Source organism: Cladophialophora carrionii (assembly GCF_000365165.1).
Source record: "Cladophialophora carrionii CBS 160.54 unplaced genomic scaffold supercont1.4, whole genome shotgun sequence".
Classification (NCBI taxonomy): Eukaryota; Fungi; Ascomycota; class Eurotiomycetes; order Chaetothyriales; family Herpotrichiellaceae; genus Cladophialophora; species Cladophialophora carrionii.
The window spans coordinates 639945-666522 of record NW_008481829.1 but is presented as its reverse complement, the minus strand read 5'-3'; the positions used below and the strand labels follow the sequence as shown (position 1 = coordinate 666522).

The following is a 26578-nucleotide window of genomic DNA, read 5'->3' as shown; positions in this document are numbered from 1 at the left end:
ATCATTTTCAACAAGACAGCGCTCTGTGAAGGCCTCGCTCAACCCTCACAGCTGGGGTTTGTCTATTCTCATTCGGCTACTGCAGGCGATCGCGCACAGAACACTCTCATCCAGTCACTCTGGCGTCAGTAGCAATTCCCCTTCCGATGGGGACATCCCTCGATGGCCTCAATGCACCTTCTGGCCTGAGCCAGCGCAGGCAAGCGACGTTCAATCTCGAACTTCCACCTCCGACAGCTCTGCAATTCAATCCGTTGATATCAAGCCAGAAATTCCTTCCTCTTTCCAGCATCAACACATCTCATGCTGGACCCCCGCCGGTCAGCGTGGGCCAGCTTCTGACGCCTCCGTCCAACTCAGCCTCTGAGTCAAGCGCTATCTCATCATCCATCCCTACCGGAACCACTCCGAACAGCGCGGCAGTGCCAGTCTTGCCCTACACTCCGACGTTATTTGGTACAGGGACCACGCCGACTGGGTATCATACGGGCTTTACGCCCCCTTCCTGGCAAAATGGTCCGCTGGTCCCGGCACGATCGATGTTTTCGCCGATGACAGGCGCACCACTCAGGACCAGTACAAGCTCTCCCACTGCTGGGCAAGCCTCAGCGTTGCCTCCGCCGCCCTATGACATGCATGCAGTTCAGCCTTATGGCGGCCCCTTGCAGCTTTCCCCTCCTACCAGTGCCACCCACCCCAGCGGTCAGCATAATATCATACCGCCATTGCAACATGGGATGCGACCACCCAGTCAGCAATCACCTATAACACCGGGTGATGTGAGTCGGCCGGCTTCCAATCCCACCCTCTACACGACCATACCAACGACGGCGCATCCACACCACCCCGGCTACCATTACGCAGCATCAACTCCAGTGTCCCAAAGCCCTCATCCGCACTCCCTATCCGCACCGCGCGCCTCCCCGACCCTGCATCACGGTCCGGGGCCAGCTCAACCTCCATTCATCCGTCCCCCACCGCCCTCATACTCGTTGCCGGGGATGCCTGGACCGGTCATGTCAAATGTGCATAGTCCTGGCGCCCAGATGACCATGTTGGGTAACATGCAAACCAATATGTTGCCGATGTCATTCAACAGTGGCTATGCCGCAAATCCACAAGCTATTTATGGCCAGCCACGGACAAACACTCCCCATCAGCAGCCCACACACGATCGGCCGTTCAAGTGTGATCAGTGTCCGCAGAGCTTCAACCGCAATCATGACCTGAAACGGCACAAAAGGATTCACCTTGCTGTGAAGCCATTCCCATGCAATCATTGCGACAAGAGCTTCTCTCGCAAAGACGCGCTCAAGGTAAGTCGAGTCTGTCGGCTTCGTCCACGAGTATGCTGACATTCGTTACAGCGGCACATCCTGGTCAAGGGATGCGGCAATGGGAACCCTGCGGAGTTAACGAGAGAGGAAAATGTCAAGTCCGAATCCGGAAGTGATGGTCTCAACGACAGTCCAACGGCTGCACCGGCAGCGTGATTTAAAAGCGTCGCGTTTACATTAATTGGGCCCAGCTTTCCTTTTTGATCAGCGATTGTACAATACTACGGCGGCGTACTGTCCTTATACGGTTTCTCTTCTACTCGACTTATGACTTGATGGATGGCAGCCTCCAGCGACAGGCGAAACGAGACGGATCAATTTTGACGGATTCTATTGCTAGGAATGTGCATTTGTGAGATACCACTTTGTTCAGATACCCATTGGAAGGGCATGGCATCACAGGACTATGATGATAGTGGTTATAACAGAGCGCTGGGTACTGAGATGGCAGACTGGGAGGCCCGGATGAGCGTTCTCGAAAGTTTCCGATGGATTTATACAGCCTTAATGGAGATGTTGCTTGCTCTTCAAGACTGGGCTTAGCTACTACGTTGGCGGCGAGCCCGCAGTAGTCAACAAAGCCACTGTCGGAGCAACAGTGTATTTTGCAAGTCTGGGAACAAGCGGTAAGAGATGTCAATCTATTCGGCCAGCTGCCCTATAAACGACTGTGACCACGTAACTCGTACCAGGATCAAGTCCCAAGGAAGTTTCCCTCACGAAAAGATCCCTGCAACCATGCGACGGTGGCTTGAATCCGGCTTGAAGATGGCGTCAACCTCGCTTGCGGATGAGGCGCACGGAAGTGTGGGATGTTGCAGCCTTTTCAGCCTCGGCACCCGCCAAAAGAGGCGGGGCGAGAGATCACGTGGGATGGGGGAAAGAGGGAAAGCGCACTGACAGATTGAAGACGGTGTGGCTTGCGCATTGTCATAAAACACCCGCCTGTTGGGTGCCTGTCAGGTAAGAAACCTTGCGTCTCTCCCATCTCGCTGCATTTCGGGTCCTACTTCCAGGCGCCACGCCTCCGCCCTCGTGTTCTCTAACGCACCATCGGTGGCAGCCTGCGCCAGTTGCATCCCTTTTCGACAGGCCTGTTCGAAGCGTCCCCGACCACGCTGTCGAGTCAAGCAAAAGAGCATTTTGGTACACCTTGGGAACAGCATTGCCATACCCAGATCTATCTGCGCATCTCTTTCTGAACAGACCGGTGCTGTTGCACGATCCATGCAGGTTGGGCGATAATGAGCTGCTTCCAGAGTCCCTCACAGTAACTTCGGAGCCAAGTCACAGCACCACCTCCATCATCTGGGCCAATCACACTCCGTACTGGGCGAGCAAATCGAGGCAAGCTAGAGCATGTCCATGCCTGCGCCGTGCACAATTGGAGCCAATAGACCTGGATGGCAATTGCATCTCGTATCACAGGAGATTGCGCAGTCGTGATGGTGGCCTTTGCGGGATGACAGCGCTTCGGTCGCTCAACACGCGCACTCCGTGCACCAGCTGTAGCATGTACGTAGCATGTACGTACTGCTGCCACGTTTGCAGCTTGAAGCTCGCTACGAATCCACTTCTCCTGCACGCGCCAACCATGCAGGCAGACGAACCCGACACCTCTGTCATCTCTCATTGATCGATCGCTGGATCCCGGCCCACACGAAATCTCCAGATCGATCGTCATACTCAGATCTCGCCAGTCGCCAGTTTCGCTTCCGTGTACCTGCGCCCATACCGGCACCGCGATGATGCTTGCTGGCCCACGCTGCGCTCATGCTCGCTGTCAACCTCGGACGTCTAGCCAACCCGCCTGTTCAGTCCCCAAGCACCAACCGGATTGAGCCCGTCATGTCACCACAGTCGACTCGATCTAGGCGAAGTTTATTCCAGATCTTACACGATCTGGTCCAGAATTCGAATGATGTCGTGCAAAGGATCAGTACCACCGGGACCACATCTTGCTCACTTGTTGGCCCATCGCTGGTCGTGAGGCATCGGAAACGGGCATCGTATCTTTGTTGCGTCTGCGACACTCGCGGTCCTCAGATCCTTTAGCGAGAGAGATACTCGGTTGCTACTTTTTTGTGATGTAGCTATCCATGATCGCTGACTCGCCGCCGACCCTGCACGCCTCTCAATCAGTGAACGACCAAAGACTTTGGCCATCGAAGTGGCGCTTGCCGGCCGCTGCCAGCCCCAAGGTTTTTGGTAAAAGTCAATCTTTTGTTTAAAGGCCGGAGGATAGAACCCAAGGAGTTTTCGTCAATGGGGACAGCTTGACCTCTCAACACGATCACCATTGCAGGAGCAGTTTAACCCGCAAGAGAGGTACATCTGGCCAACTTTCGAATTCCCCACCGGTCCCGAGCCCGCCACCAGCGCAGGCCTGCTTCTGCGATCGGAAAGGCCATCAGTCTGGGCACCGGAGCGATGACAGCGCAACGCGTGCTCATCTACTTGTTACGGCGAGACCTACGACTCGCCGACAATCCAGTCTTATATGAAATCCACAAGCTGTCGCAGCAGCCCCAATGCCAGTTCAGCCACGTCTTGCCACTTTACGTTTTCCCAGCACAGCAGATCGAAGTGTCCGGGTTTCTAGCCGACCGGAACTCAGAGTCGCCATATCCAGAGGCCCGGTCAGAGATCGGCAGATTCTGGAGATGTGGACGCCACAGGGTGAAGTTTCTCGCAGAGTCCATTTGGGATATGAAGATGGAGCTTGAGAAGGCAGGAAGCGGCCTCCTTATCCGAGTCGGTCTGCTCGGGCAAGTCATAGAAGACCTCTTGCGGCAATTCCAACAGGCAGAGGAAGAAGTCTCGGTGGCAGCAGTCTGGATGACCGAGGAGGAAGGTGTCGAGGAAAAAAGGGAGGAACGTGATGTGAGAAAGGCAGCCGAGAAGTTTGGGGTCAATTTTCGGCTATGGCTGGACGAGAAGTATTTCATTGATGAGTATGCGACGGCGGCGACACTGCAAGTGGTGAGGCTAACAATTCCGCAGCCGCGACCTGCCCTTTGACAAACCTACAGATCTCCCAGATGTCTTTACCAGTTACCGGAAATCAGTGGAACCGTTGAGGGATGCGCCACGGAAGACTGTGCCGAGGCCACCATCGCTGCCGCCAATGCCATCTCCTATTCCTGCAAAGACAGAGCCGTTCTCGATCCCTGACACGTGCGAGGGACTGGAGTCGGCACTGATGAGGCCTCTCAAAGACAGTCCTCCGCTTCCCAAGCCGCCATCGTTCCCATCCTCAGGAGTCAAAACTGCTCACCCCTACCGAGGAGGTACGTCTGGCGGGCTGAAACGCGTCCAGTCGCTGATTGGATCGGGCGCCATGACCAGATACAAGGATACACGCAACGGCTTGCTTGGGACCGACTTCTCCACCAAGCTCTCGGCTTGGCTCGCGCTGGGATGCATCACCGCCCGCCAGATACATTCTCAGCTTCTCGACTTCGAAGACGGGAGGGACGATCAGTATCACGGCACCGAAGGGTACGGCAAAGGCGAGAACAAGGGCACCGCCGCTGTTCGCTTCGAGCTCTTGTGGCGAGACTATATGAGGCTGTGTACGCGGAAATTCGGTCCTCGCCTATTCCGGCTGGAAGGGTTTCGAAACGATACGTCTTACCCATGGAAGACGCCAGGTGCCAAGGGCAGCGGACCCGAGGTGGCGACGATGCTCGACCGATTTCTGCGGGGTACGACCGGGACTTCTCTGATTGATGCGAGTCAGCGGGAACTCTTCCTCACGGGATACACCAGCAACCGAGCACGACAGAACGTGGCGAGCTACCTGGCCAAGCATTTGGGCATGAATTGGAAGCTAGGGGCTGAATGGTACGAATGCATGTTGACCGACTACGACGTCAGTTCCAATTGGGGCAACTGGCAATATGTCGCGGGAGTGGGCAACGACCCACGGGGAGAGGCGAGAGTGTTCAACCCGATCAAGCAATGCTGTGACTATGATCCCCGGGGCGAATACTGCAAGGCGTGGGTCGAGGAGCTGCGCGGCCTCGATGATCCGCAGGAAATTTTCCAGCCGTGGAAGGTCAGCAAAGCAAACAGAGCCGAGCTGGGACTTGCGGGCCTCGAGACGGTTGAGGATCCACTGAAGAAGATTGACTTCAAAGTCGGTGGGAAGGGAAGAAGCGGTACCGGCGGTGGTCGATATGGAGGAAGTAGCAGAGGGAAGGCTAATGGGGGAGGTGAGGGCGGACGAGGGCGAGGAGGAGGCAGCTTCGGTGCGAGAGGAGCTTATCGAGGACAGGGGAAAGGCGAGCGACGTCGTGGGTATGGTCGTCAGGGTATTATGGACAAAGCTGCTGGTCAAGCAGTGGCCGCTGCACAATCGCGTTGAGCCAAAGAAGCATCCAGCACCCATGCAATTCGGGTGAGACAACTGGTATGCACTTGGACATTTGATGACAGTGGCGGCCACTCATTATAGTATGTACTGAGGGTGGTCCTGAGGGTGGTCCTGAGGGTGGTCCTGAGGGTGAGTTCGCCGACATCCTCCATCCTCGTACTACCATAAGCCGGCCGCGGTAGAAGGAACGAATCTAGTAATTATCCGGTGTTCTGTCGCGAGCAGACTGAAGGACCCGAAGAAAGGCCTTGGAGCCACCTTGCCATATCTGCCAGCCTGACCGTTTGGTGTAGCCGTGGTGCCGTCCGCGCAGTTAGAGGGACCGGCGACTTTGGAAGGATCGCAGGAGGAATCAAATGCCAGTTGCCGAGAGCTTGGCCTGCGCGCCCCTTTAAAGAAGCTCACTCATCTTCTGAAGCTCCCTCAAGCCTTGGAGACTAGGCCGTCCATTTTCTGAGCGCTGTTTCGAACCCTGCTGGGCCCTATGCTGCCACGCTGCTCCGCCCAGCAAAAGGCCTGAATATCCACTTGGATCGCCCCCACCCTCCGTGTTAGGCAGTCGGTGGGAGGTTTCGGACACGCGTCCCTCGGTCGTGCGAGTACGAGTTGGTGTCGTAGTGTGTGTGTGGAAGCGAGATCAGAGATGTCTGGGTGAAGGACGCGCAGGACCGGTGAGAAGGAACAACCAAGAGCCCGTCGGGGGGATTGGCCTGAGTTGTCACTGGTCAGCATGTGCGAATGGAGGCAGCGGAAATCATGTTGGAGTGCTGACATGATGGAGGAACCGAGCAATGATCCTGTACCTCAGTACTCCGTACGAGTCGCGCATAGACGTTGACACACTAACGCCGAAGCGAGGGCGCAATGAGTGGCCCCTGGTGGTTTATGCTCCCCCAGACTGTGACCTTGATTCGACGCGAGAGATGGTCGAGTGTCTTGCGTATCGCATACGAGGTACCGGGTATCTCGTACTGGAGGTCCTGACGCAAACCCTCGATGCCGCAACAAACATGCCTCGGCATCTTCACGCTGCGCTGCGTCTGAAGATGGTGAGAGCTCGATGAATGCACCATCATTATTGGGCGGGTTGCTGGCTTCGACGTCTCGGTTCCCCGCTTGCGAAGCTTTCCATGAATCCATCTCGCCATGCACGCTTCTGGTGCCTCCACGGTCTGGCAAGAACAGGCAGATGACAAAAGAACAAGGCCGGATTCGAGGCCGTGCCGCATCGAGTTTCAGGCTCGTGCACCCTACAAGGGTACGAGTTACGAGTAACGATGCGTGGCTGTTGGCTTATTGACTGGCCACTTCGGATTCACCGACAGCGCAATTGCGGCCGGGCGGCATCACTGTCACATACATATTAATTACGGTCCACCCACACGTTCGACCTCGGTCGTGTCAGCTCTCTACACTCGATCATATGGTCGATCACCTCGTCGGTGCAGCTGAGAGCACCCTCGCTTGCGACTGCCTGTTACCACCGTTGGAGGCGTGCTGAACACGGTCGGCTCGAGCATTTGTTAACATCCAATAACGACACACCTTTATCCGAGTAGTCTGACTTCGGTACACGACAACTACTTGCAGCACTGTCCACTTTGAAACCAGATATTCCCTGGGAGCTGCTGCTCGATCGGAATCCTCAATTGTCTCGGTCAGATAGTGTCAAGACTGCTCCAACATCAACCATGGCCGCCATGTCGATTCCTCATGTTCCCATCCCGGTCATCTTGATCGCGATTGTCGCCGTCTACGCCATCCAGCGGCTCTACTATGAAATGACGACTGGTGCTCGGCGGCGCCAAATGATCAAGGACAATGGGTGTGAGGAAATCCCATGGTATCCCCACCAGGGCATCTTGGGCAAACTGTACGGCCTCGACAGGATCAAGGATATGGTCGCAGCGGCCAAACAAGGGCGGATGCACGAAGCCACCCGGATCAAAAACTTCGGAGACGGCAAAAAGACGCTCAGGCTCAGGCTTGCAAGTAACAATAGTCAGTACCATTTCATCGGTCTTGTGTTGCCGCGCTGACCCGGGAGTGCAGTCATCTCGACGATCGAACCCGAGAACATCAAGACGGTCTTGTCCACCAAATTCCAGGACTATTCTCTGGGGGAGAGGCGTAAGGAGGTGTTCCTGCCCATTTTCGGCCACGGGATCTTTGCAAACGACGGCGCCGCTTGGGAGAGATCGCGCGCCATGGTGCGGCCCAACTTCACCCGTCAACAGGTGGCGGATCTGGACATGTTTGAAGCGCACGTGTCTCACCTGATCGACTCGATTCCCCGAGATGGCTCGACCGTGGATTTGCAAGATTTGTTCTTCGGCTTGACCATGGATTCCGCCACGGAATTCCTGTTTGGCAAATCGACAAACACTCTTGCACCGGGCCTGGAGACCAAGTCGGCAAATGAATTCGTCAAGGCCTTTGTATACGTCTCTGAAGGTGCGTCGTCCCTGTTTTCCGCGTGCTGCGCCGTTTGTTTCTGACGCACGGGGCTCTACAGCTTGTGCAAAGGACTTCCGCTCCGGCGGTCTCGCCAAGTTCATTCCCGACGCGAAGTGGCGGAAGAGCGTCAAGATCATGCACAACTTCGCCGACGAGATCATCCACGAGGCGATCGAGGAGTTGAGGACCGGCAAGCAGGGCCCCAACGGTCGATATATCTTCCTGCACGCCCTGCTCAGGCAAACGCAAGACCCCTATGTCGTCCGCTCCGAGTTGCTCAACATCCTCCTCGCCGGCCGGGACACCACGGCTGGATTGTTGTCCAACACGTGGCACGTCTTGTCCAAGCGGCCCGAGGTATTTGCCAAGTTGAAGGCCGAGGTCGACCAACTGGGTGGTGCAAAGCCCGATTACACGACGATCAAGGAGATGAAGTACCTGAAGTGGACGCTCAACGAATCCCTCCGGCTGATGCCCGTCGTGCCGGCCAACACTCGTGAGGCCATCCGTGACACCGTCTTGCCCCTGGGTGGCGGCGCGGACGGCAAAGCGCCTGCCCTCGTACGGAAGGGAGAGATCGTAGGCTATTCAGCGTGGTCGAGTAAGTACAACTGAGCGCCCTGCCCTTTCCTCCCTGTCACCACGACGCTAACGACAAACCCCAGTGCACCGTCGCGAAGACTTCTACGGACCCGACGCGTTGGAGTTCAAGCCAGAGAGATGGGAGCGCTTGCGACCAGGTTGGGAATACCTCCCCTTCAACGGCGGGCCGCGTATCTGCGTGGGCCAGCAATACGCCCTGATGGAAGCGTCATACGCCACGATCCGACTGATCCAGACGTTCCCCCGGATCGAGAGTCGAGACGACGAGGAATGGCGCGAATGGATGACCATCACGCTTGCCAGCGGCACGGGGGTCAAGGTGGCGCTGTTCGAAAAGTGATGCCTTGGACGTGATGTAGCAAGCGACGTTTGGAATTCTTGTCATTACTAATTCAATAACCGGTCACGATGTTATGACACGCGGTTAACCACATCGCACGCACGGCACTGCGAAATGGATATCTCGTAGGTAGGTATTGATTGTACCACAGTATTGTAATTCTAGAAATCTCCGCAGCAGTGGCTCCTTACCTACTCTTTCTCCTCCCTGTCAAGTATGTAGTACTGTGTCGGCTGTGCTTGACTGGATACGATCGAGACGAGGGAAGAGCGCTACGACAGCGACCTAAGAATTACAATAGGCGGATGGTGTGCGAGTCCAGAATCTCCCTATGGGGTTCGTACTCGGATAACAAAGCAAAGCACAGGGCAAGCAGACAAGCGGGCAAGCAAGCAAGCAAGCAAGCCAGCAAGCAAGCCATGAGTGATGTGACGGGCGTGTCCGGTTCAGCGCGAGGCACACTTTGCGAGAGTCGGATATCGTGGCAAGCTTGGCTGCTTGGAGGCGACGGTGCAGGGGCATTGGACCTTTTGACTGCGAAGTACGAGGTAGTTTGAAGGGATGATGTCGCATTACTGTGTGCTGAACTCGGCACGGAGTACTACAGTAGAACACGGTGTTTACTGGGGACTGAGAACCGTTCAATTCGTCGTGGGAAAGGCAGAAATACTGTACTGCGCGGGCACCCACTGTAGTGTACTGTGTAGGCAGACACTCTACTCCGTTCAGGCCCGCAGCTTGTTGGGGGATCGTCAAGCACATACTGGACTATCGTACTCGTACCCGTACCTAGTATAGACACAATCATTAGGCCGGTAATGATTCTCTATTCTGATGTCACGCATCTGTGGACATGCGGACTCGGACTCGGACCCGGCCGTGGAAGTCTGCCTCGTGGATGCCATGCCGACTGAACCGTCGCTTAGTTACAGTAACGCATTGGTGATGTTTCCAAGGCACACCGGATGCAAGCGAACACGACACGACTGTGTATCGACTTATTGACCTTTCTGAAGGGGTAGCGGCCCTGTGTCTGGGTGGAATAGTTCATGATCTGAATATCTACGAGTACTGTGCACGTACTCCGTATTCGTACCCCAGAATTCTCCTGTTCCGTGCCTGTGGCGTGGCGAGCGTGGTGAGCGTGGTTGACTTTCTTGGTCCTGTGGCGTGCATGGCTGGCATCTTGGCTTGGCCGCCTGGGATTTGCGGGGGTGCGCGTGGTGTTTTATGGACCTCCTAACGTGCCGTCTGCGTGAGCGTTGGGCCGGCAGAGCATGCCCACCCTCCGTGCCCTCCCTAGGCATGGCCGGCATAATGTTCTGTTCTGGGTATGAGTACCCAGTAGCGTTCCAACGTGGCGGCACCTGCAACCGAGGCATAGAACCCGGGGCTTTGCACGGTACGCGCATACCTAGCTATGAGTAGCTCATACGAGTACGGAGTACACGGTACTCTTACCTAGCTGCCTAGGTAGTTGAGTCCCACCACATACCCAGTACTCCGTACTATGTACGGAGTACTCTACTCGTCACTACTGGGCGCGTCCCTCTCGGGCACAACGGTCCCCCAATGCCCACCATGTCAACTCCTCTCGGCCCCATGATTTGTGGCTCAACGCTCCCTCAACGCTCCCTCACCACCACCCACTTAGCGAGTCCCGCCGGCTGAATGCCCGTCAGAGCTAGAACGGCAGATGGTCATGCCCCAGGGAACCAGCAACTCGGTGCCCAGCGCGCCCTGCTTTAGTGACCGCGGCGGACTCGATGCGCCTGACGGACGCCCTGCATTTGATGCCGGCGATCTCACGTCCTGGTACGCAGTACTCTCACTCCTTGTCCACCATCAGCTCTGATTCCCCAGTAGTTTTCCAAGCGCATCCGCTAGCGACGGCTCTTCAGCGCAGCTGACTCGCTGTGGTGCGTCAACTATGCACACAGCACTTCGTCCTCGGTGCTTGTCCTCGTCGTTCTGGGCCGCACTTCCTGCCCTAGCTGTCGTCGTCCTTCCCTGCTTCGTCGCTGCTCGCTGTCGCTGCGGACAAAAATATTCTCTCACACTGTATTGGAGCTCTTGCTAGCCACCGGCCACGTTCGAAGTCCAGGTTCCACGAGACTGGTGCTTGACCAGCCCAATTGAACAACGAGGCGGAAACGACGTGGGACAGGCCACCACTCCCTTCTCTCCTTCTCTCCCTCCCCAGCATAGGCACCTACCGCCACCTGCAAGTGTCGCCGTCGGTCGAGCTCGATCTCCTCCTTGGGCGGCTTAAGATTCATTTGAGCGTCTCGACAAGATGACGGGATTGCGCATGTAGCCAAAGCGTCGGTATGGCTCCCAGATTCGACCTGCAGCGGCGAAACGACACCGTCGGCGATGGCAACTGGCGCATGCTTGCCTCGGACGAGGATTTCATCCTGGAAGGCTGGTCCGAGGGGTTCATGGTCGGCGCACTCGTCATCATGGCTTGCATCACCATTGCGAACATGAGGAGGAAAGTCCTTTTACACAAGTTGATCCTGGTCGAGGTAAGTCGAAATGCGCGGGCGGGAGTGATGGAATGCCCGTGCGGGTCATCCTCACGTACGGCGTTCTGGCACCAGTACATATCACAAGTGAGGCTGACACATCCATTTTCCTCCAGCAACTCGCAGCACTGTCACACGGTGAGCGTCGCCGAACCTGGACCAGCAGTGCCCGTCGAGACATGTGCACTGGACGGTAGGGTGACATGCTGACTGCTTGGTAGGAACGTTCTGCTTCTTCGGCTTCGAGGGCTACGGCTGGTACCTGTCGTCGACGGCCATGTTCCTGTATTTCTCGTGGATCATTCACAACGTCGTGGCGTGGATGAAGATCAAGCCCTTCTTCATGGACTCGAGAAGCATGTTCAAGCCTGACACCGGCAAATGGGTGCGCAGAATCTACTTGGGGACGTTGGCCCTGACGGTGCCGTTCATCTGCTGGCAGATCGCCAACAATTTCCGCTTCTTCAACAACATCAACAACTACTATGTCAGGGTCCGGCCGTATGAACCCCTGATGAGGGACCCGTGGTGGGTGTTCACCTGCCTGACACTGTTTCATGTGATCAACTCGGTCTACGGCACTGGCGTCTTCGAGCTGATCAGACGCTCACCGCGGTTCGCCATCCTCTTGATCGCCATTTGTTTGGCCTTGATCTTCACCGCCGTGGACATTGCCGCAAGTATCCATAACTTTATCGGTAGTACTGATGGGTATGTTGTATTCTATTCTCTGACGCTCGATCCCGCCCCATGACTGACCGGAGCTTAGCATCAATCCGTGGTGGAAAATCAGTCTGGTTTTCAAGTGTCTCACAGACACAATCATGCTCGACGATTTCAAGACCGAACTCAAACGCCTCAACGTGAAGCGCGTGAGAAAGGAAGAAATGAGGAGGCAAACCTTCGCTCTTGTCGACGACCTCCACGACCCCAAGTACGGCGACGACCATCACATGGAGTTCACGGACGCGCTGAACGCCAGCCCCCTTCGATTCCAGACAATGCAGAATCTCGACCACAGTCCAAGCCATAGCCCGATGGGCCGTCCGAGGCAGGATTCGGTCGCCGACTCGCAGCCGAATGAGAAGGAAGCAATCGGGAAAGCGGGCAAGAAGATCTCCAAATTGCCGGCTTTCAAGGACTTCGCCTTCGCCTCGGGGGGTCGAAAGAAAGCCAGGATCCAAGATCCTGAAGGGGACGCGCGAACCGACGCCTCGCAGCCTCCTACTCAACCACAAGCGTCGGATCGACTGGCCGACATGCGCCGGAGTCTCGGCGTGATTGACTATCATACTAACTGAAGGACGAGGAGCTTTTCGTGCGCCCGCAAGCCTTACCCAAGTCTTTATGTGCTCACGAAGTCACGACCTTACGTCCTGTACCATCAGAGTGTTCGCGGAGATACAAATATAGGCGGCTTTTGTTGTTTTAGCTAGGCGCGACGGCGATTTTAGATTCGTCTCGCTTTGAGCCGTTCGCGGGCTTGGATTTTGCATCTTGCAGTGCCTTAAGCCCTTGGCTACTGTGGTCCAGAATGGATGCTCCTTCTCTGTTGGCTTGCTTGATCACAGCAGCTGCCTTCGCGCCGTGGGTATCCGTTCTGTTTGGAGGAGCAGTCTTGCTGGATGCCATCCGGCGGTTGATGAAGAACATGGATCCTTTCATCCTACTCCGCAGGGGTCAATCTGTGCAACAACATCTCGTTGTACCACATTCGTACCGTCTCAGTCGCTCATTGCTACACCTTATCAGCAGTGTCAACGTGGTCAGCAGAGCCAAGTCTACCTCCGTGCCGGTCCATCTGCCACCTGTTGACCTACCTTCAAGCATCACCTAAAATGGCTCCTCTTTCAAGATTTCCATCACCTATCTTCGAGGGGAGTGACGACAAGGCCTCCCACTCAGACAGTGTTCCGCATTACAACTCCGTCGTCGATTTGGAGCTGGGAATGGAAGAATTGACACGCCCGCTCCCGGAGTACAGCTTGGTACAAGGAGAAGATCACTCTGTCTTTTGGGACTCTGCTAATTGTTTGTATAGGCCAGACCGTTTCCACCAGCACACGACTCGCAAGTCGACGGCGCCATCGGGACGCCCCACGTCGAGATGCGCGATCTTTCGGCTCACGGCCACCACATGGAAGATACGATACAGCGACGAAAAGATGTCCCTCGAAGAAAGCGCTGGCGGGCCTTGCTCATATTCATTGGGTGGCTGTTGCTCGTTCTCGCATCTGTTGCATGTGTGGTGCGCATAAGTATCCTGGTACGGCGCCGCGAACTCATGGACACGATCGAGGCAACTTTCTGGTTCCTTGTCCAGTTTGCTTGTTTATTCTTCCCACTGGCTCGACTTGTTGTTCGAGACGTCGCTGTTGCTGGACCTAAAGCTTCCCGTGGTCGGAGACTCTACGCTCCAACTGTTGCACTATTGTCTTTGGCAACAGCAATTGGGCTATCTCTTGGATTCCTCTAGGAACGAATGCGCCGGGGCTATCTGTACACAGGACAGTGATTCGAAGGACGCGATGCAGGAACCGATGGTCGTCCTTGTGCTTCTCTTGGAAGAGTGTCTGAGGTCCATCCCAAACGTGGAATCCTGTGGTGCAGACAGGCAGGACCCATTGCAAAGTGCGCCCAATGTTGTTGTGGATCGGAATTGATCAGATGGACCGAGAAGTCAGATTATCCTTAACACAGTACATTCCAAATGCCACGCCATCAGGACAAGTCTGGATTTGCGTTTCTTGTCGTCGTTTGTGTCCGTGGATATTGCTAGGGAGAGGGTATCCAAAGATCGTCTTGGCCCAAGTATCTCGTGAAGGTTGTGAAGGGTACATCAGTGTTTCCCCGGACGCCTCTGCCTATAATTTATTGCCTCCTATGTCGACTTACCTGGCCGTCTGTGACTGACTTCCAGGCATTCATCTCTCCTGGTGTTGCCTCTTCTCTTCCTTGCCGGCAAGTTCTCAATCTTCTCATGCTCTCCGCAAGATGGAGCATATGACCATCTGTCTCGGATATTCCTGGGTGCAGACCACACCGATGCACGCGTTAAGACGATGCTGTTTCACTCTTGGGTAGGGTCTTGATCTTGGTCTGGTACCGGTGTGGTGTTGGTGTGGTGTTGGTGTCGGTATTACTCCTGCTCTTGCTCTTGCTCTTGCCCTTGCTCTTGCTGAGCCTGAACCTGAGCCTGAGCCTGTACCTAAGCCTGTACCTAAGCCTACACCTAAGCCTATACCTGCGCCTATAACACTCCATATTTCAATATCCGGACTTGATCGTGCTTCTGCTCGCACTCCCTCTCTCTCTGCCTTCACTCCTTCCTCCAGTCCCGTCCCATCTTCCAATGGCCCCGGCGAACGTAGGCCTAGGTACCTCTTCCGAATATCAGCAAGCCTCAATCAGGGCAGCTGAAGCTGCTGTTGGCTTGGCCGGGCACGTCCCTCCAGTGTCCATCTCCCTATCCACGTAAATATATGGTCCTTGGTTCCCTCGCTTTCTTTCCCCCTCCCATTCTCTTGATTTTGTTTTTCTTTGGCTTTGCCTGCCATGCCCTGTTCTGCCCTACTCTGCCCTGTTCTGCCCTGCGCTGCCTTACTCGCTCTATTCCCCATCCACCTATCCATCGATCCTCAAACCTAGGAGAGTTCCTTTATTGGTAAGAAGGGTTGAGCTGTAAACTCAATAGTATTATGCTTTTAAGAGTTCGAGTCTCTTCCACGAATAGGTAGTCATACCCTTACTTGTACCGTGTAATCGTTTCGACATCGCACATCATACATCTCACATCAAGAAATTCTACACTGCTGTGACCAGAATGCCACGGACGTACAGACCCGTAATTAGAGACGGAGAGAGAGAGAGAGAGAGACAGACACTTAAGACCACTAATTCAAAAAGTCCCTTGCCCTCGCCCTCGCCCTCCCTCCTCAAGCGCCACTGAGCGCAACGCGACGGAAGCCGACAAAAGGCAACGACAAGAGACCTCAATCGACGCTCGTGGTACATCATCCGTACGGAGTACATTCTTCGTATATTATACGGAGTATAGTACATAGTACTCCGCCCCCCCCCTACTCCGTTCAGTCTACAGAACCTACAGAACCCTTGACGGAACAGTACACGTACAGTAACTACAGTACAGGTACAGTATCGGCCTCGCGCGCACGCGCACGCGCATGGGCATGAGCATGGGTATGAACATGAACATGAACATGCCGTGTCCTGAATGAATCAATACTGGGTACAGAAAACAGGACGACGCTCTTCGAGGACTCAACTCGCCCAACTCGCTCATTCATTCATTCACTCATTCAATCATAGACTCACTCAACTTACTCACTCACCCATTCATTCAAATATACTCACTTACGGTACAGCATTGGAGTCGAGTCGAGGCACCTCCGGCTATTTATTCTCTTCAGCTTCAGGGGCACTTTCCGCCTTCCGCCTTCCGCCTTCCGCCTTCCGCCTTTCTCCTTTACCTTTTACCTTTTTGTTTTCGACGACATCAAGTCCGGGAACGTCGTTGTCTCTGCTCATAGGGTGCGGTGCAGGGTCCGAGGTGCATAGTACTCCGTATTTAGGTTGCAGATTGGTCCTGCCTAGGAACCGCGCTGGGTTTGCTGGGCGGGCGCTTCCGTTGCCTTGAAGCTTCTCGAGTATGGCTGTCTGTCCCGTCAATCTCAGACACACCGCGGCAAACTCTGTCGACGGGTCGTTGTGGAGATATTTGAACTTCATTTCGGGATTGAATCGCACACGACTACGAGGCACATTTTGAGACGACGGATCAGCACAACCAAAAATATAGACAAACTTAGCAAAAGCAAATCTACACGAAAAAACTTCATTGAATGCATGTCATTTCCTATTGCAAGCTAAAGTAAAGGAGAGGCTGCCATCTGCTAGCTGTCGAGATAGGCTCATTGCTGCAGGATGGCGGGCAGTCGAAGACCGACTCAAGCGCACCCTCGAGGAAGAGGCATGGATGAGAAGTGTCTGGTGAGACTGTCGTTGAATCGAAAATGGAATGAACTGAAGTGAGATCTCCTGGCCATTCTGGATTTTCCGCCACTTTTCCAAGGAAAAAAAGGAAACAATACTGAAAAAGTAAGGAGATGTTGGCCCGCTTAATAGGGCTTCGTCTTTTGGTTTCGAAGCAGAGACTTCAACTGCCGTGAAAAAGCTCTGAAGCACGAGTTGCATGGTAGACTGCAGTTGCCAGCCGTCGAAGGCCAGCGCAATCGCAGCCACAGTCGGTCTGGTATCACTGATGTGGTGTATCTGAACAAATTGCCTGCTGATCGTGCACTAATCGCTGCATCGGTGTGCAGAAGACTGTGTCGATGTTGCCGGGACTGACTTAGATGTACCACATGGCAAAGGCAATGCCGTTGATGTTGAAGAGAGGCATCAGTGGTCTGACTTCAGACTCGGAGGGCTCAGAGCTGCGGCTGGGAGCTTGTTGCTTGTAACCAGCACCACCTTGAGGCCCAGCCGATGCAGGTAGGTCTTCGTGAGCCTTTGCACGGTTGGATGCGAGATGGGCGTAGTACACAGCAGGATGCAAGGACACCGAGGTTGTCGAGCGCATGTACTGGTAGCAATGCTCGTAGATCATGTTCTGAAGCTGCTCCGGTTTGTGGTTCAACTCATCGTGAAGGACAGAGTAGTGCACTGGTCGAGAAGTGCCTTGCAAGGCGATATGCGAGTAGAGATAGAAGTCAAACTCGTTGGGTGTGGTCACATCTCTCTCAATCAATGTACCGGGGAGAGGATTGCCATTCTTGTCGGCGCCAGCTTTGTCAGGGAAAGCTCGGACATGGTGGCGCTTGGACGCGACGATGACAGTAATCTTGCCGTTGAAATCCTCATGGACGTCTTTGAGAACTGACTTGATGTGTGGCACTTCCTGTCGGATGACGTGCTCGAACTGACCTTCGGAAACGCCGTCTCGAATGTAGTAGATGTGTTGAGGCGGACGGTTGCCACCGACACTGATCAACCATTGGCGGGCAAGAGGCTTGAACATGTTGATCCAATTAGCCTCTGAAATCATCTCGACGCGATAACCGTTGGTTTGGCACGCAGCAACATAGCGGCCGGCAAATCGATCGAAGGAGACGGTGATGGCCGCCATAGACGCCTGTTGACTGCCAGGAGAAGCATGAGACACATCGGCGCCGATGATCATGGTTGGCGCAGTGAAGGCCTTGAAACCGCTCGCGGAGTTAGGCACGACCTGAGACGTGGTACCGCCTAACTTGGCGTTGATCTTCATTAATACATTGGAGTAATATTGCGGATTTCCTTTCTGCACTTGCTCGATCTGCATGACCTGAGATACCACACCGAATCGACAATCGCAAGACTTCTTGATGCGGAGGTAATTGAAGGCGTTCTTATCCTGAACAAGGAAGACAAGAAGCTGAGGGCGTCGCTTGAATTTGTTACCCGTCTCCTGGTGCAAGTTGGCCACCGCAGCACCTGTGTCATTGGGGAGCATCATGGTGTGAGGAGGTGCGTTGGCGACTTGGCCACCGTGGGCGCGGTAAGCTCGAGCGAAGTTGAGCGCGAACTGGTCGATCTGGGCTTTGTCAACGCGGATTTTGCCGGGGAAGACACCAATACCCCAAGAGACAAGTTCCTGGGGATTGCCGGTGAGGAATAGCTTGCCCTTCAGGTCCCAGCGACCACGAGTACCAGGTTGTTCGACGCGGTTCTGACCAAACTTGATGCCTGGAGCTGGTAGAACTCGGGCCTGGGTTCGGATCTGTTGTGGGTTAATCCGAAGACCATAGCCTTTCAAATAGTTGTCGCCTTCCCAGTTCAACCAACCCTTTCCTTCGTTGATGGCATCAAGTCGAGCGCGAGGTCGAGACACAGCAAACTTGATCATAGTGCTCGTCTGCCATTCATCCAGCTTCGAAGCATAGCGTTGGCCTTCCATGATCTGCAGGAATTCCATAGGGTAGAGGACATTTTTCTTGCTCATCTCTACCAGGGGAAGGTTAGGATACTGAAGGGTAATGTTGTATTTGCGGCGGAAATATTGAGCAACAGAAATTGTCTCGCCGGTGGGCTGCTTGGTGTTCGGATCCTTCCAATCGATCATCTCCTGATTGGCGTTGTTGGTGGAGAATCGAACAATCTTCCACACTTTGTTGGGGAGTGGATTGCCTTTGTAGACGGCCTTGACCTCGACGCCCTTGAAGGCACGCTGGACGGTCTTCTGCAAATTGTTGGCTTCACGGGCACCGTTGTTCTGTGTCGGGCGCATCTGATTCGCGATCGAATTGACGTCGGTGAATTCGCGCCACTTCGTAACCAGAGCAGACGTCAGGGAAGTGGGACGCCAGAAACAGGTATTCGCGACATCGAGGTTGATGATGAGCTTCTGACCTTCAGCAAGGCGCATCGACTGGTAGATGCCGCGCCAGGCCTCAATGCTGCCTCCAAGATCTTGGCGCTGACCTTGTCTCTTGAAAAGAGAACGCTTGATTGCAATGAACTGCGGATTCTGGGAAGGGCCCTCGCGGAGCAGATGGTCCATGAAAATGATGGCCTCGGCAACTTCCTTGGACATCTGGATCTTGCGATCGAGGAAGCTCTGGATGATACTCGGGTTGATCTCACGGGTCTTCTTGATATGCAGACGGAAAGAATTGCGACCATCTCGAGAAGGACGGCCGTCTTCGGCGTCAAGATCGACCGTAGTGCGAATCTCGCCGTGGTCTTTGAGCGACCAAGCGAGACGATTGCCATCCCAGATCATCTGAGGACCAGTCTTCTCCTTGCGGGCCTTGGAGTCCCAGACCTTGCGATTGACAATTCGCTTCTCGGCGCCGGTGCCAATGACAACATCGTATTGGTGGATCTTGATTGTGGGGTATCCGGTGACCTGGAATGCATTGACATTCATCGCAGCTGCTTGGCCAGTGGTATTGAAGCCGGGACGCTTCGTGAACTGTGTTGGCAGCGTGTACTGTTGTTGATATTCGTCAGTGCCTGGGCCACGAATATTGCGGACATATGGAATGTAAATGACAGCGGGATTTGCTCTAGGAGACTGGTTCGCTGATCTTGCTTGAGTCGGGGATGTTGTGACAGAGGCAGATGGAGAACCACCGCCAGAGGTCGGACGAGACATGTTGGCAACTTGTGATTGTGTTGAATGATTTGGTGCGAGATCTCTGGGAACAAAGCCACAAAGTATGGGGGGAGATAGGGGTATAAGTAGGCCGGAAGCCGAGCAAAGGCAGCCATTGTGCTTTGGTGAAGATAGGGTAGAGGGAAAGGGATGACTGTGCCACTGAGACAACTCGGCTGACAGTGCAGGGCAGCAGATGCCTGAGTTGTATGGAAGGAGAGAGATGTGAAGGCAGGATTCGATGAGCTTCAACGTGAAAGCATTGTGGACGACTGCAGATGTGGAAGAAGGGGTGACAGTGGAAGAAAGCGTGACACCGGATGGGAGGTCTGAGCGGGAAGGGTGGTGGCCTCAAGAGTCATAGTGACACCAGAGGCGATGACCATGGCAAGATAATGAAGCCTCATTGTAAACCGGGGTGACAGACACGAATGGTGCAGCAGAGAATTGAAGGAGAATGACTCACCAGTTGATCAATGTTGTAGAATGAAGGAGGCAAGTCGACATTCCGCATCTGATCGGTGAATCGTGGCGGACGATCGCGAGCTGGGTCTCCTAGAGGAGCTGCTGCTTGAGGTTGAGTTTGTTCAGGGCCACCAGACTGACTACTGCGATGGCTACTGCTGGTTGGCGCTTGTGCTTCGAAGCCTCCAGCTGGAGCACCGGGACTACCGGTAGCAGACTCAGCTGAGGGAGCTGTGGAACCAGCACCACGACCGGCAGTGCCAGGTCCGGACTGCGAACCACTGCCTCGAGAAGCAGGGCCATCAAAGCCACCGGCCTGTTGACGATCTCCACGACGAGAAGCGGTCTCTGCTGGCTGTTGACCTCTAGTCGCACGGCCAGCACCGCGCTTGCGAGCGGAGTTAGACATCTTGCCAGAGTGATTGGAAGTCTGGGGAGAAGGGCGTTAGTGTGGGATCTTGAGAAGGAGGGAAAGGATCCAACTTGATTGCTTGGTGCTCGATCGAGGAAATCAAGCTCAGACGGCAGATCGAAGATGGAAATGGTAAGGAAGGTGTGAGGTTGTACGATGCTGAAGAGATGAGACGTTGGCAAAGGGATGAGAAGGATGTAAGAGATGAGGTGATCAAGATATCTCCTACTCAAGTGTGTTTGAGGAAAGATTCAGAGCGTGTTTGTCGCTTTGTTGTGAAGTGGGACACAAAAGAAAGGCAGGCACGAGGCGTTCGCGGCGCGAGGGCAAGACCAAATACGACACTGAAACTTGGTTTCAGAGTCAAATGAAGAGGACCTGAACAGGTGCCAGAGGAGACACCAAGAGCTCTCGATTGCTTACCTGGAAGATTGAGAGGTTGTTGATCCCAGCTAAGCTGGAAGTTGAGGTTGGCGAAGTTGAAGCTGTCTCATGGAGGAGCGAGTCGCAGAGGTGTCACAGCGACGGGTCTTGAGTTGCAAGGACGTGTCTGAACTGATCAGGTTCAAGAAGCAATGATTGACGCCAGGTCAATCAAGAGAAGGAAGAGATGATAGATGATGGGAAGAGAGAAGAAGGTCAGAAGGTCAGAAGGTTGAGAGAGGAAGGGGATATTTGTAGTCGAGCGACGGCGACGTGCATGCTCGAGGCCTTGGCAATATGGGCCCAGGGTCGGCGCCAGTGACGACGATGATGTCGTTGACGATGGATTCACTGTTGCCGTCGTCGCCGCGACGCACGTTCTGTCGACTATTATGAGGTTGAGTTCATTGTCAGGCTCGTCTGAGCGCTGCGGTGAGGTTGAGTCTGAAGTCAGGCTGAGAACCACATTGACAGACAGCTAGCGTCATGGTTGCGCTAAGCTACATTTACACTAGACCTTGCAGGCGACGAATCACCGACATCCTGCAGAGCTGGCTTCTGAAGGCCGGCGCCTCCAAGGGCATGGCTCATCCCCCCAAAGAAAGACCCAGCAGAGCCAGTTCCAAGCGCCAGACCTCCAAAAGCACGGCTCATGCCAAAGAGACCAAGCAAGCCCAGAATACCGCACCAGCCTGTCAAACGCTTCTCCCTTTCTGCAAACAGTGCAGCCAGACTACTTGATGGCCAAGGAGCAAGCGAACACCGAGAAGAGCAGGCTTTTGGGCTTTGTGGGACTACACTTCGACAGCGTGTACGGAGGTGCAGCTGTGCTAAGAAGTACCTTGAGTGGATACCCAAAAGGTTCAAGAGAGGTCAACCATAAGAGGACTGAGTGGCAGAAGAGGCAAGCGAAGATCAACACAAATGATATGATTGCCTGAGTGAAGACTCGCTGAGTTTCTGCAGGCTCGACGACCCTGAATGAGGCTTGATCCCACTCGTGCAGGATGAGTTCCCAACTGGCCATCTTATGAGAACGTAGCATGCCATGAATACCGGATGCTGCCGACACGTCGTGCATGAATATTGAAAGTTGAAAGTTGAACAACTGCCACCAATGATATCGAGCATCAGGATGCCTCCCAATGCCTTCCAACGCCTGTGACATGCTTGGTAAATATGCTAATGCTACATCGCACACTGTTCTTATGCGTATCGAAAGGGTGCTGGGATCAAGTCAGTCACATAGCTCGTGCACACAGAGTCTCAGATGCACTTACCCGCTCCGTATTGACCTTGTGTAACGTTTGGTGGCGGCGAGAAGCCCTGCGGCGGCATGGGTGGATACGGCGGCCAGCCAGGTTGCGGCTGTGAGGGCGGCGGTTGGAGGGTTTGGCTCGAAATAGCGGATGGCGCAGGTAGCTTAATGTCGCGGATCAACTCCATCATCTTGACCGCGTCAAATCGAGTTTCGACGTAGGTCGAAGCCTTTGGCAGGATGCTCAGGATATAGGCGATCCCCGGTGGCAAAGGCTGAGGAACTGGAGGGAACGAAGGTAGCGTAGCAGGCGCGTTTACCTGGCGTTGCTGCTGTTGCTGATTCATGCGGCGACCGGCTGCTCCCTTCAGCGGAGATTCGCCACGCGCCATCTTGCGTGGCCCGCCGCTATCATCCAAGTCGTCGGGGAATGGTCGCTTAGGAGAATGTGTTGTAATCGCGTCAATGACTTTCTGGATGGGAGAATTCACCATTTCCGTCGACGTTTCCACGGACGGGAGGACGTGCGACTGCAGGGGCCGGACCTGTTGGGGAGAAATGATGGGATGGACATGGATGGTGTCGAACAAGGGAGTGCTGTATCGACTGGAGAAGAGCTTGAGCGTCGGATCTTCTGGGAAATGCTTCCTCATCCTCTCTTCGAGGGCCTGAACCTGGGCCAATTCACCGTACTTGGATTCATAATTGTGCATGAACGCAAAGAGCGGTTTAGCTTTGGCAGTTTGTTCAGGATCTTCGTGGCCGAGGAGTCGTTTGACAGTCGTCTCGAAGACTGCTCGTGCATTCGTAACGTCTTGAATATCGAAGAGATGTTGAATATACTGAAGCGGCAGGTAGTCGTCCTCGGGAAACAGCTTCATGCCGCGCTCAAGTATCTTTGTGCCAGCAGGATCTCGGTAACATTGCCATTCGATGCGTGCCGATTCCACATAGAAGTCGCTTGTGAGTTTACCTCGTTTGCGTGCTTCAGTAAAGATAAGCCGAAACCCTTGCGGTCCTTTTTCGCCTGGAGGTCCTTTGCCTTGGACTCGTCGCGTCGAGCGCATCAATGCAAGCCACGCATGTGAAACCATCCGGCTGAGAACGTCCGTCTGTGCTTGAGCCCCCTTCTTGATCACCGCGATCTGATTGTCGAGGGCGGCTTTCTTGGCTGCGACGTTAGAGGCGTTGATATCGTCGTCGCCATTGCCATCTCCTTCTGCGTTGCTAGCGGCAGCAAGCTCTATCCTCTGCACATCTTGTTTTTCGCGTGCGGAGACCTTTTTGATCAATTCGTAGATCGCATCGAGTAATCTGTCGTACGGTTCGCGAATCTTCTTCATCCGCTCTTTGGCGCCGGGGTCAGCGCTTTCATCGTTTTGAGTCGACGCCTCAATACGGTCTGCAAGTTTGAAAGCTAGAAGAGGCGATTCAGGGTTGGCCGCAATGCCGTGGTTGAGAAGTTTCATCCCATCGGTTTCAAGGCCGTTGGTCAAACAGAAATCAACCGCATCGTACCACATTTCTGGCCAAAATTGTAGTGCCATGAGGGCTTGCTTATATGTGAAGAGAATGCGACTCCGGTACAGAGAAAGATCTTCATCCTTGAGGACGAGGTTGTCTTCTTTCTCCCATTCAATCCACTGCTTCCACAGGCCGACCTGCTGCATATACTCGGCATGACCTTCAAAGCCGGCTGCTGGTGGCAGACGTGGTTTTGAGGTTCGCTTGAGGTCCCTCGTCAAGTTCTGCAGTTGCGTGTATGCAGTCCTCGCAGTCATGTAGACAGGGGATTTCTCCTGGAGGTATTTTCGACCCTGTGAAGATGTTAAAGGCAGATTCATAAGCATGACAGACCAGTATGCATACGTTTATCTTGCTCAGCCCTGTCTCAAATGCATCATACTCTTTCCAGAGAGCTGTTGTTGCTGCCGTGGGGACAGCAATTGCCTTTTGATAGGCTGCGCGAAGAGTATCGACCTTTGCTGCATCTTGCCAACCAGTACCACCGACAGTCCCTGGCCCGGTCTTCAGGAAGTTGATATAGTCCTGCCATAATGGGCCCGACTCTTTGTCCATCCCGATGGTCTTGAGAGCGAAAGAAAACGAGTCGTTGATGATGCCATACGATCTGGCTACATCACCCGTCTGCATGCTATTTCGTCGGCGGATGTAATTGATGTACAGGGACCAGAGAGGAACATCAAGGACTTCCAGAAGAGATCGATTGAAGAGAGTCTCCATAGGGCGCATGCGATCGTGCTCCTCCTCAAACTTCACATAGGCGCACCATTGATCAGCCTGCTAACTGTCAGTCACGGTTCGGCACAATGCAGGCGAGTTGACACGTACAGCAAAGGGAAAGACTTTCAAGTACTCCTCGTACACTCGGCGGGCGTCTTCTTGTTTGTTTCGAATCTTGAATTCGTCGATTAGTTCAAGATAGGCATCAATATCACCACGAGGGTCATCTTTGATGCGATCTTCCAGGATTCCAACCACATCATGAGCAAGTCGAGACTTGGGCAAGCCTGGAGCAACAAGGCCGTTCACATGAGGATGGGGTGGAGCAAGCTGAGCTGGAGGATCAGGGACAGTGTGAGAAGGTGTCGCAGTTGCTGCGCGCGGAGCATGCAGTTCAGTACTGGCACCTGGGGCAGGAGTGGAAGAAGAAAGGTCAGCGTCAGCAGGACTACCAGTGGCCTGGACAGGAGCAGGAGTGATTCCATTTTCTTTTTCTGGTGACTGGGAACTTCTATCAAGCGAGGTGGAGATTTGGTTTGCAGAGTCATCAGCAGGTGTTGGGGCATCGAAGTCCATGCCCACAGAGGGGTCATAGACATCAGCATCATCCTTCTCGTCTTGCGCGCCTTCCTCATCCTCAGGGTCATCATCAACTTCAAACCCGCCGACAATGCGAGGCTTGGGTTGCGCAGGGACGGACTGGGCCATGGGTGTTTGGCCGACAAAGTTACCGACTGGCGCAGCAGGTGGATGGAGGTCGGACTGTATTGGCGATAGTATGGGATCTTTCTGTGTATTGACCGGACTCTGCTCGGAGGTCCCGAATGTCTGCGAGGGCGATGCGCTAGCCTGATCGTTGCGAGCGGCACTTCCGTTGTTGAGATATGATAACTGCGGAGCATTCTCAGGTGAAAGCGCCTCCCGATCTGGAGTGGCCATACTGGCGGCGGCTGGCCTGTGCACCTCGGAGAAGTCGAGGATGGAAGACGAGAAGGAGAGCTCTGAAGGTGTCAGTGGTGATGGCTTTTCTGACCTGTTGATGCGGACAGACTAATGTTGCGACAGAACCTTTGTTGTCTTCTCACGAAAGGATACCATAGCCTAGAAATCTGGGAAGTCAAGCAGAGGAGAGTGACATGTTGCGAAGTGAGAAGAGAATCCTGTATTCGGTTTGATGGCCGCGCGAGGGCAGTGACGAAGTTGTGAAATTGCTCGCGTGCAGAGGAAGATCGAGTGAATTCATTGTTCGAGATTCAGTCATAGCAGCGGCCGCGGCAACCTCGGGAAACCTGCCCATGGTTCCGTTTCTTCATCAAACTCCCCACTCAGCCATCACTTGCGGCATCCTCAAATTTAACTGACATTCAGACTCATCTGTGGATTTTCACGGAACCCGGTTGCACAGGAAGCAGACACAGGAGAGTCTGTCTCGCAGCGTAAAAGTCATGAGGATGGATCTCAAGATCTTTTGAACAAACAAAACATCATCTTGTCGGAATGATGGAACGGCTATGATTGAGGTCTACTCCTCTCTAAGCCTTAAGTCAAGTGATTACTCTGGCTGTCTCATATTTAATTAATCCAGTTCTCAACGCACACGTATCATTGTGAGAGCTTGTTAACTTGCTGAATACCACCCGCGACATGCGAGCTGCAGTCTTAAATCCTCGACCGAGGACAGGACCCTCGCCATAGACTGAACCTGGCCACAGAAGTCAGGTAGGGGATTCTCATAGAGATATAGGTGATGCTCCTATTGTGTCTGGCCAGCAGGGGCAATGCTGAAATTGTGCTAACCCTTCCATACAACAACGGACAGATATGGCAATGCCATGTCTGCTATTTCGTTCGGACCCATGCAATACAGGTTCGGACGCTGCTCCCTCTACCTATACACAGGGCCCTTAAAGCGGCAACAAAGACCACAAGCCTTGCAGTGGCGTCATACAAAAGCAGCGATATGTATAGACAAATT

The 26578-nt window shown here is 54.1% G+C and overlaps 7 protein-coding genes across 7 annotated transcripts; 4 read left to right on the top strand and 3 right to left on the bottom strand.

Annotated features, from left to right (window-relative positions):
* Positions 1–146: 146 nt before the first annotated feature.
* On the top strand, positions 147–1493 carry G647_04916 (uncharacterized protein; the record flags this gene model as incomplete). Its single annotated transcript, XM_008729252.1, has 2 exons — positions 147–1316; positions 1368–1493. 2 exons carry the CDS (start codon positions 147–149, stop codon positions 1491–1493), a joined length of 1296 nt encoding a protein of 431 aa, XP_008727474.1.
* Positions 1494–3767: 2274 nt separating this feature from the next.
* On the top strand, positions 3768–5706 carry G647_04915 (uncharacterized protein; the record flags this gene model as incomplete). Its single annotated transcript, XM_008729251.1, has 2 exons — positions 3768–4291; positions 4341–5706. 2 exons carry the CDS (start codon positions 3768–3770, stop codon positions 5704–5706), a joined length of 1890 nt encoding a protein of 629 aa, XP_008727473.1.
* Positions 5707–7406: 1700 nt separating this feature from the next.
* Positions 7407–9115, top strand: G647_04914 (uncharacterized protein; the record flags this gene model as incomplete). The annotated part of the gene is made up of 4 exons (XM_008729250.1): positions 7407–7716; positions 7768–8169; positions 8231–8773; positions 8838–9115. The coding sequence occupies 4 exons, from the start codon at positions 7407–7409 to the stop codon at positions 9113–9115; spliced, it is 1533 nt and encodes a 510-aa protein (XP_008727472.1).
* A 2330-nt stretch (positions 9116–11445) lies between these two features.
* Positions 11446–12944, top strand: G647_04913 (uncharacterized protein; the record flags this gene model as incomplete). The annotated part of the gene is made up of 4 exons (XM_008729249.1): positions 11446–11643; positions 11760–11781; positions 11865–12354; positions 12413–12944. 4 exons carry the CDS (start codon positions 11446–11448, stop codon positions 12942–12944), a joined length of 1242 nt encoding a protein of 413 aa, XP_008727471.1.
* A 4070-nt stretch (positions 12945–17014) lies between these two features.
* G647_04912 (uncharacterized protein) lies at positions 17015–19801 on the bottom strand (the record flags this gene model as incomplete). The annotated part of the gene is made up of 1 exon (XM_008729248.1): positions 17015–19801. One exon carries the CDS (start codon positions 19799–19801, stop codon positions 17015–17017), a length of 2787 nt encoding a protein of 928 aa, XP_008727470.1.
* Positions 19802–20204: 403 nt separating this feature from the next.
* G647_04911 (uncharacterized protein) lies at positions 20205–20675 on the bottom strand (the record flags this gene model as incomplete). The annotated part of the gene is made up of 1 exon (XM_008729247.1): positions 20205–20675. The coding sequence occupies one exon, from the start codon at positions 20673–20675 to the stop codon at positions 20205–20207; it is 471 nt and encodes a 156-aa protein (XP_008727469.1).
* Positions 20676–22307: 1632 nt separating this feature from the next.
* G647_04910 (uncharacterized protein) lies at positions 22308–25542 on the bottom strand (the record flags this gene model as incomplete). Its single annotated transcript, XM_008729246.1, has 4 exons — positions 22308–22327; positions 22382–24176; positions 24229–24660; positions 24712–25542. 4 exons carry the CDS (start codon positions 25540–25542, stop codon positions 22308–22310), a joined length of 3078 nt encoding a protein of 1025 aa, XP_008727468.1.
* Positions 25543–26578: the final 1036 nt, after the last annotated feature.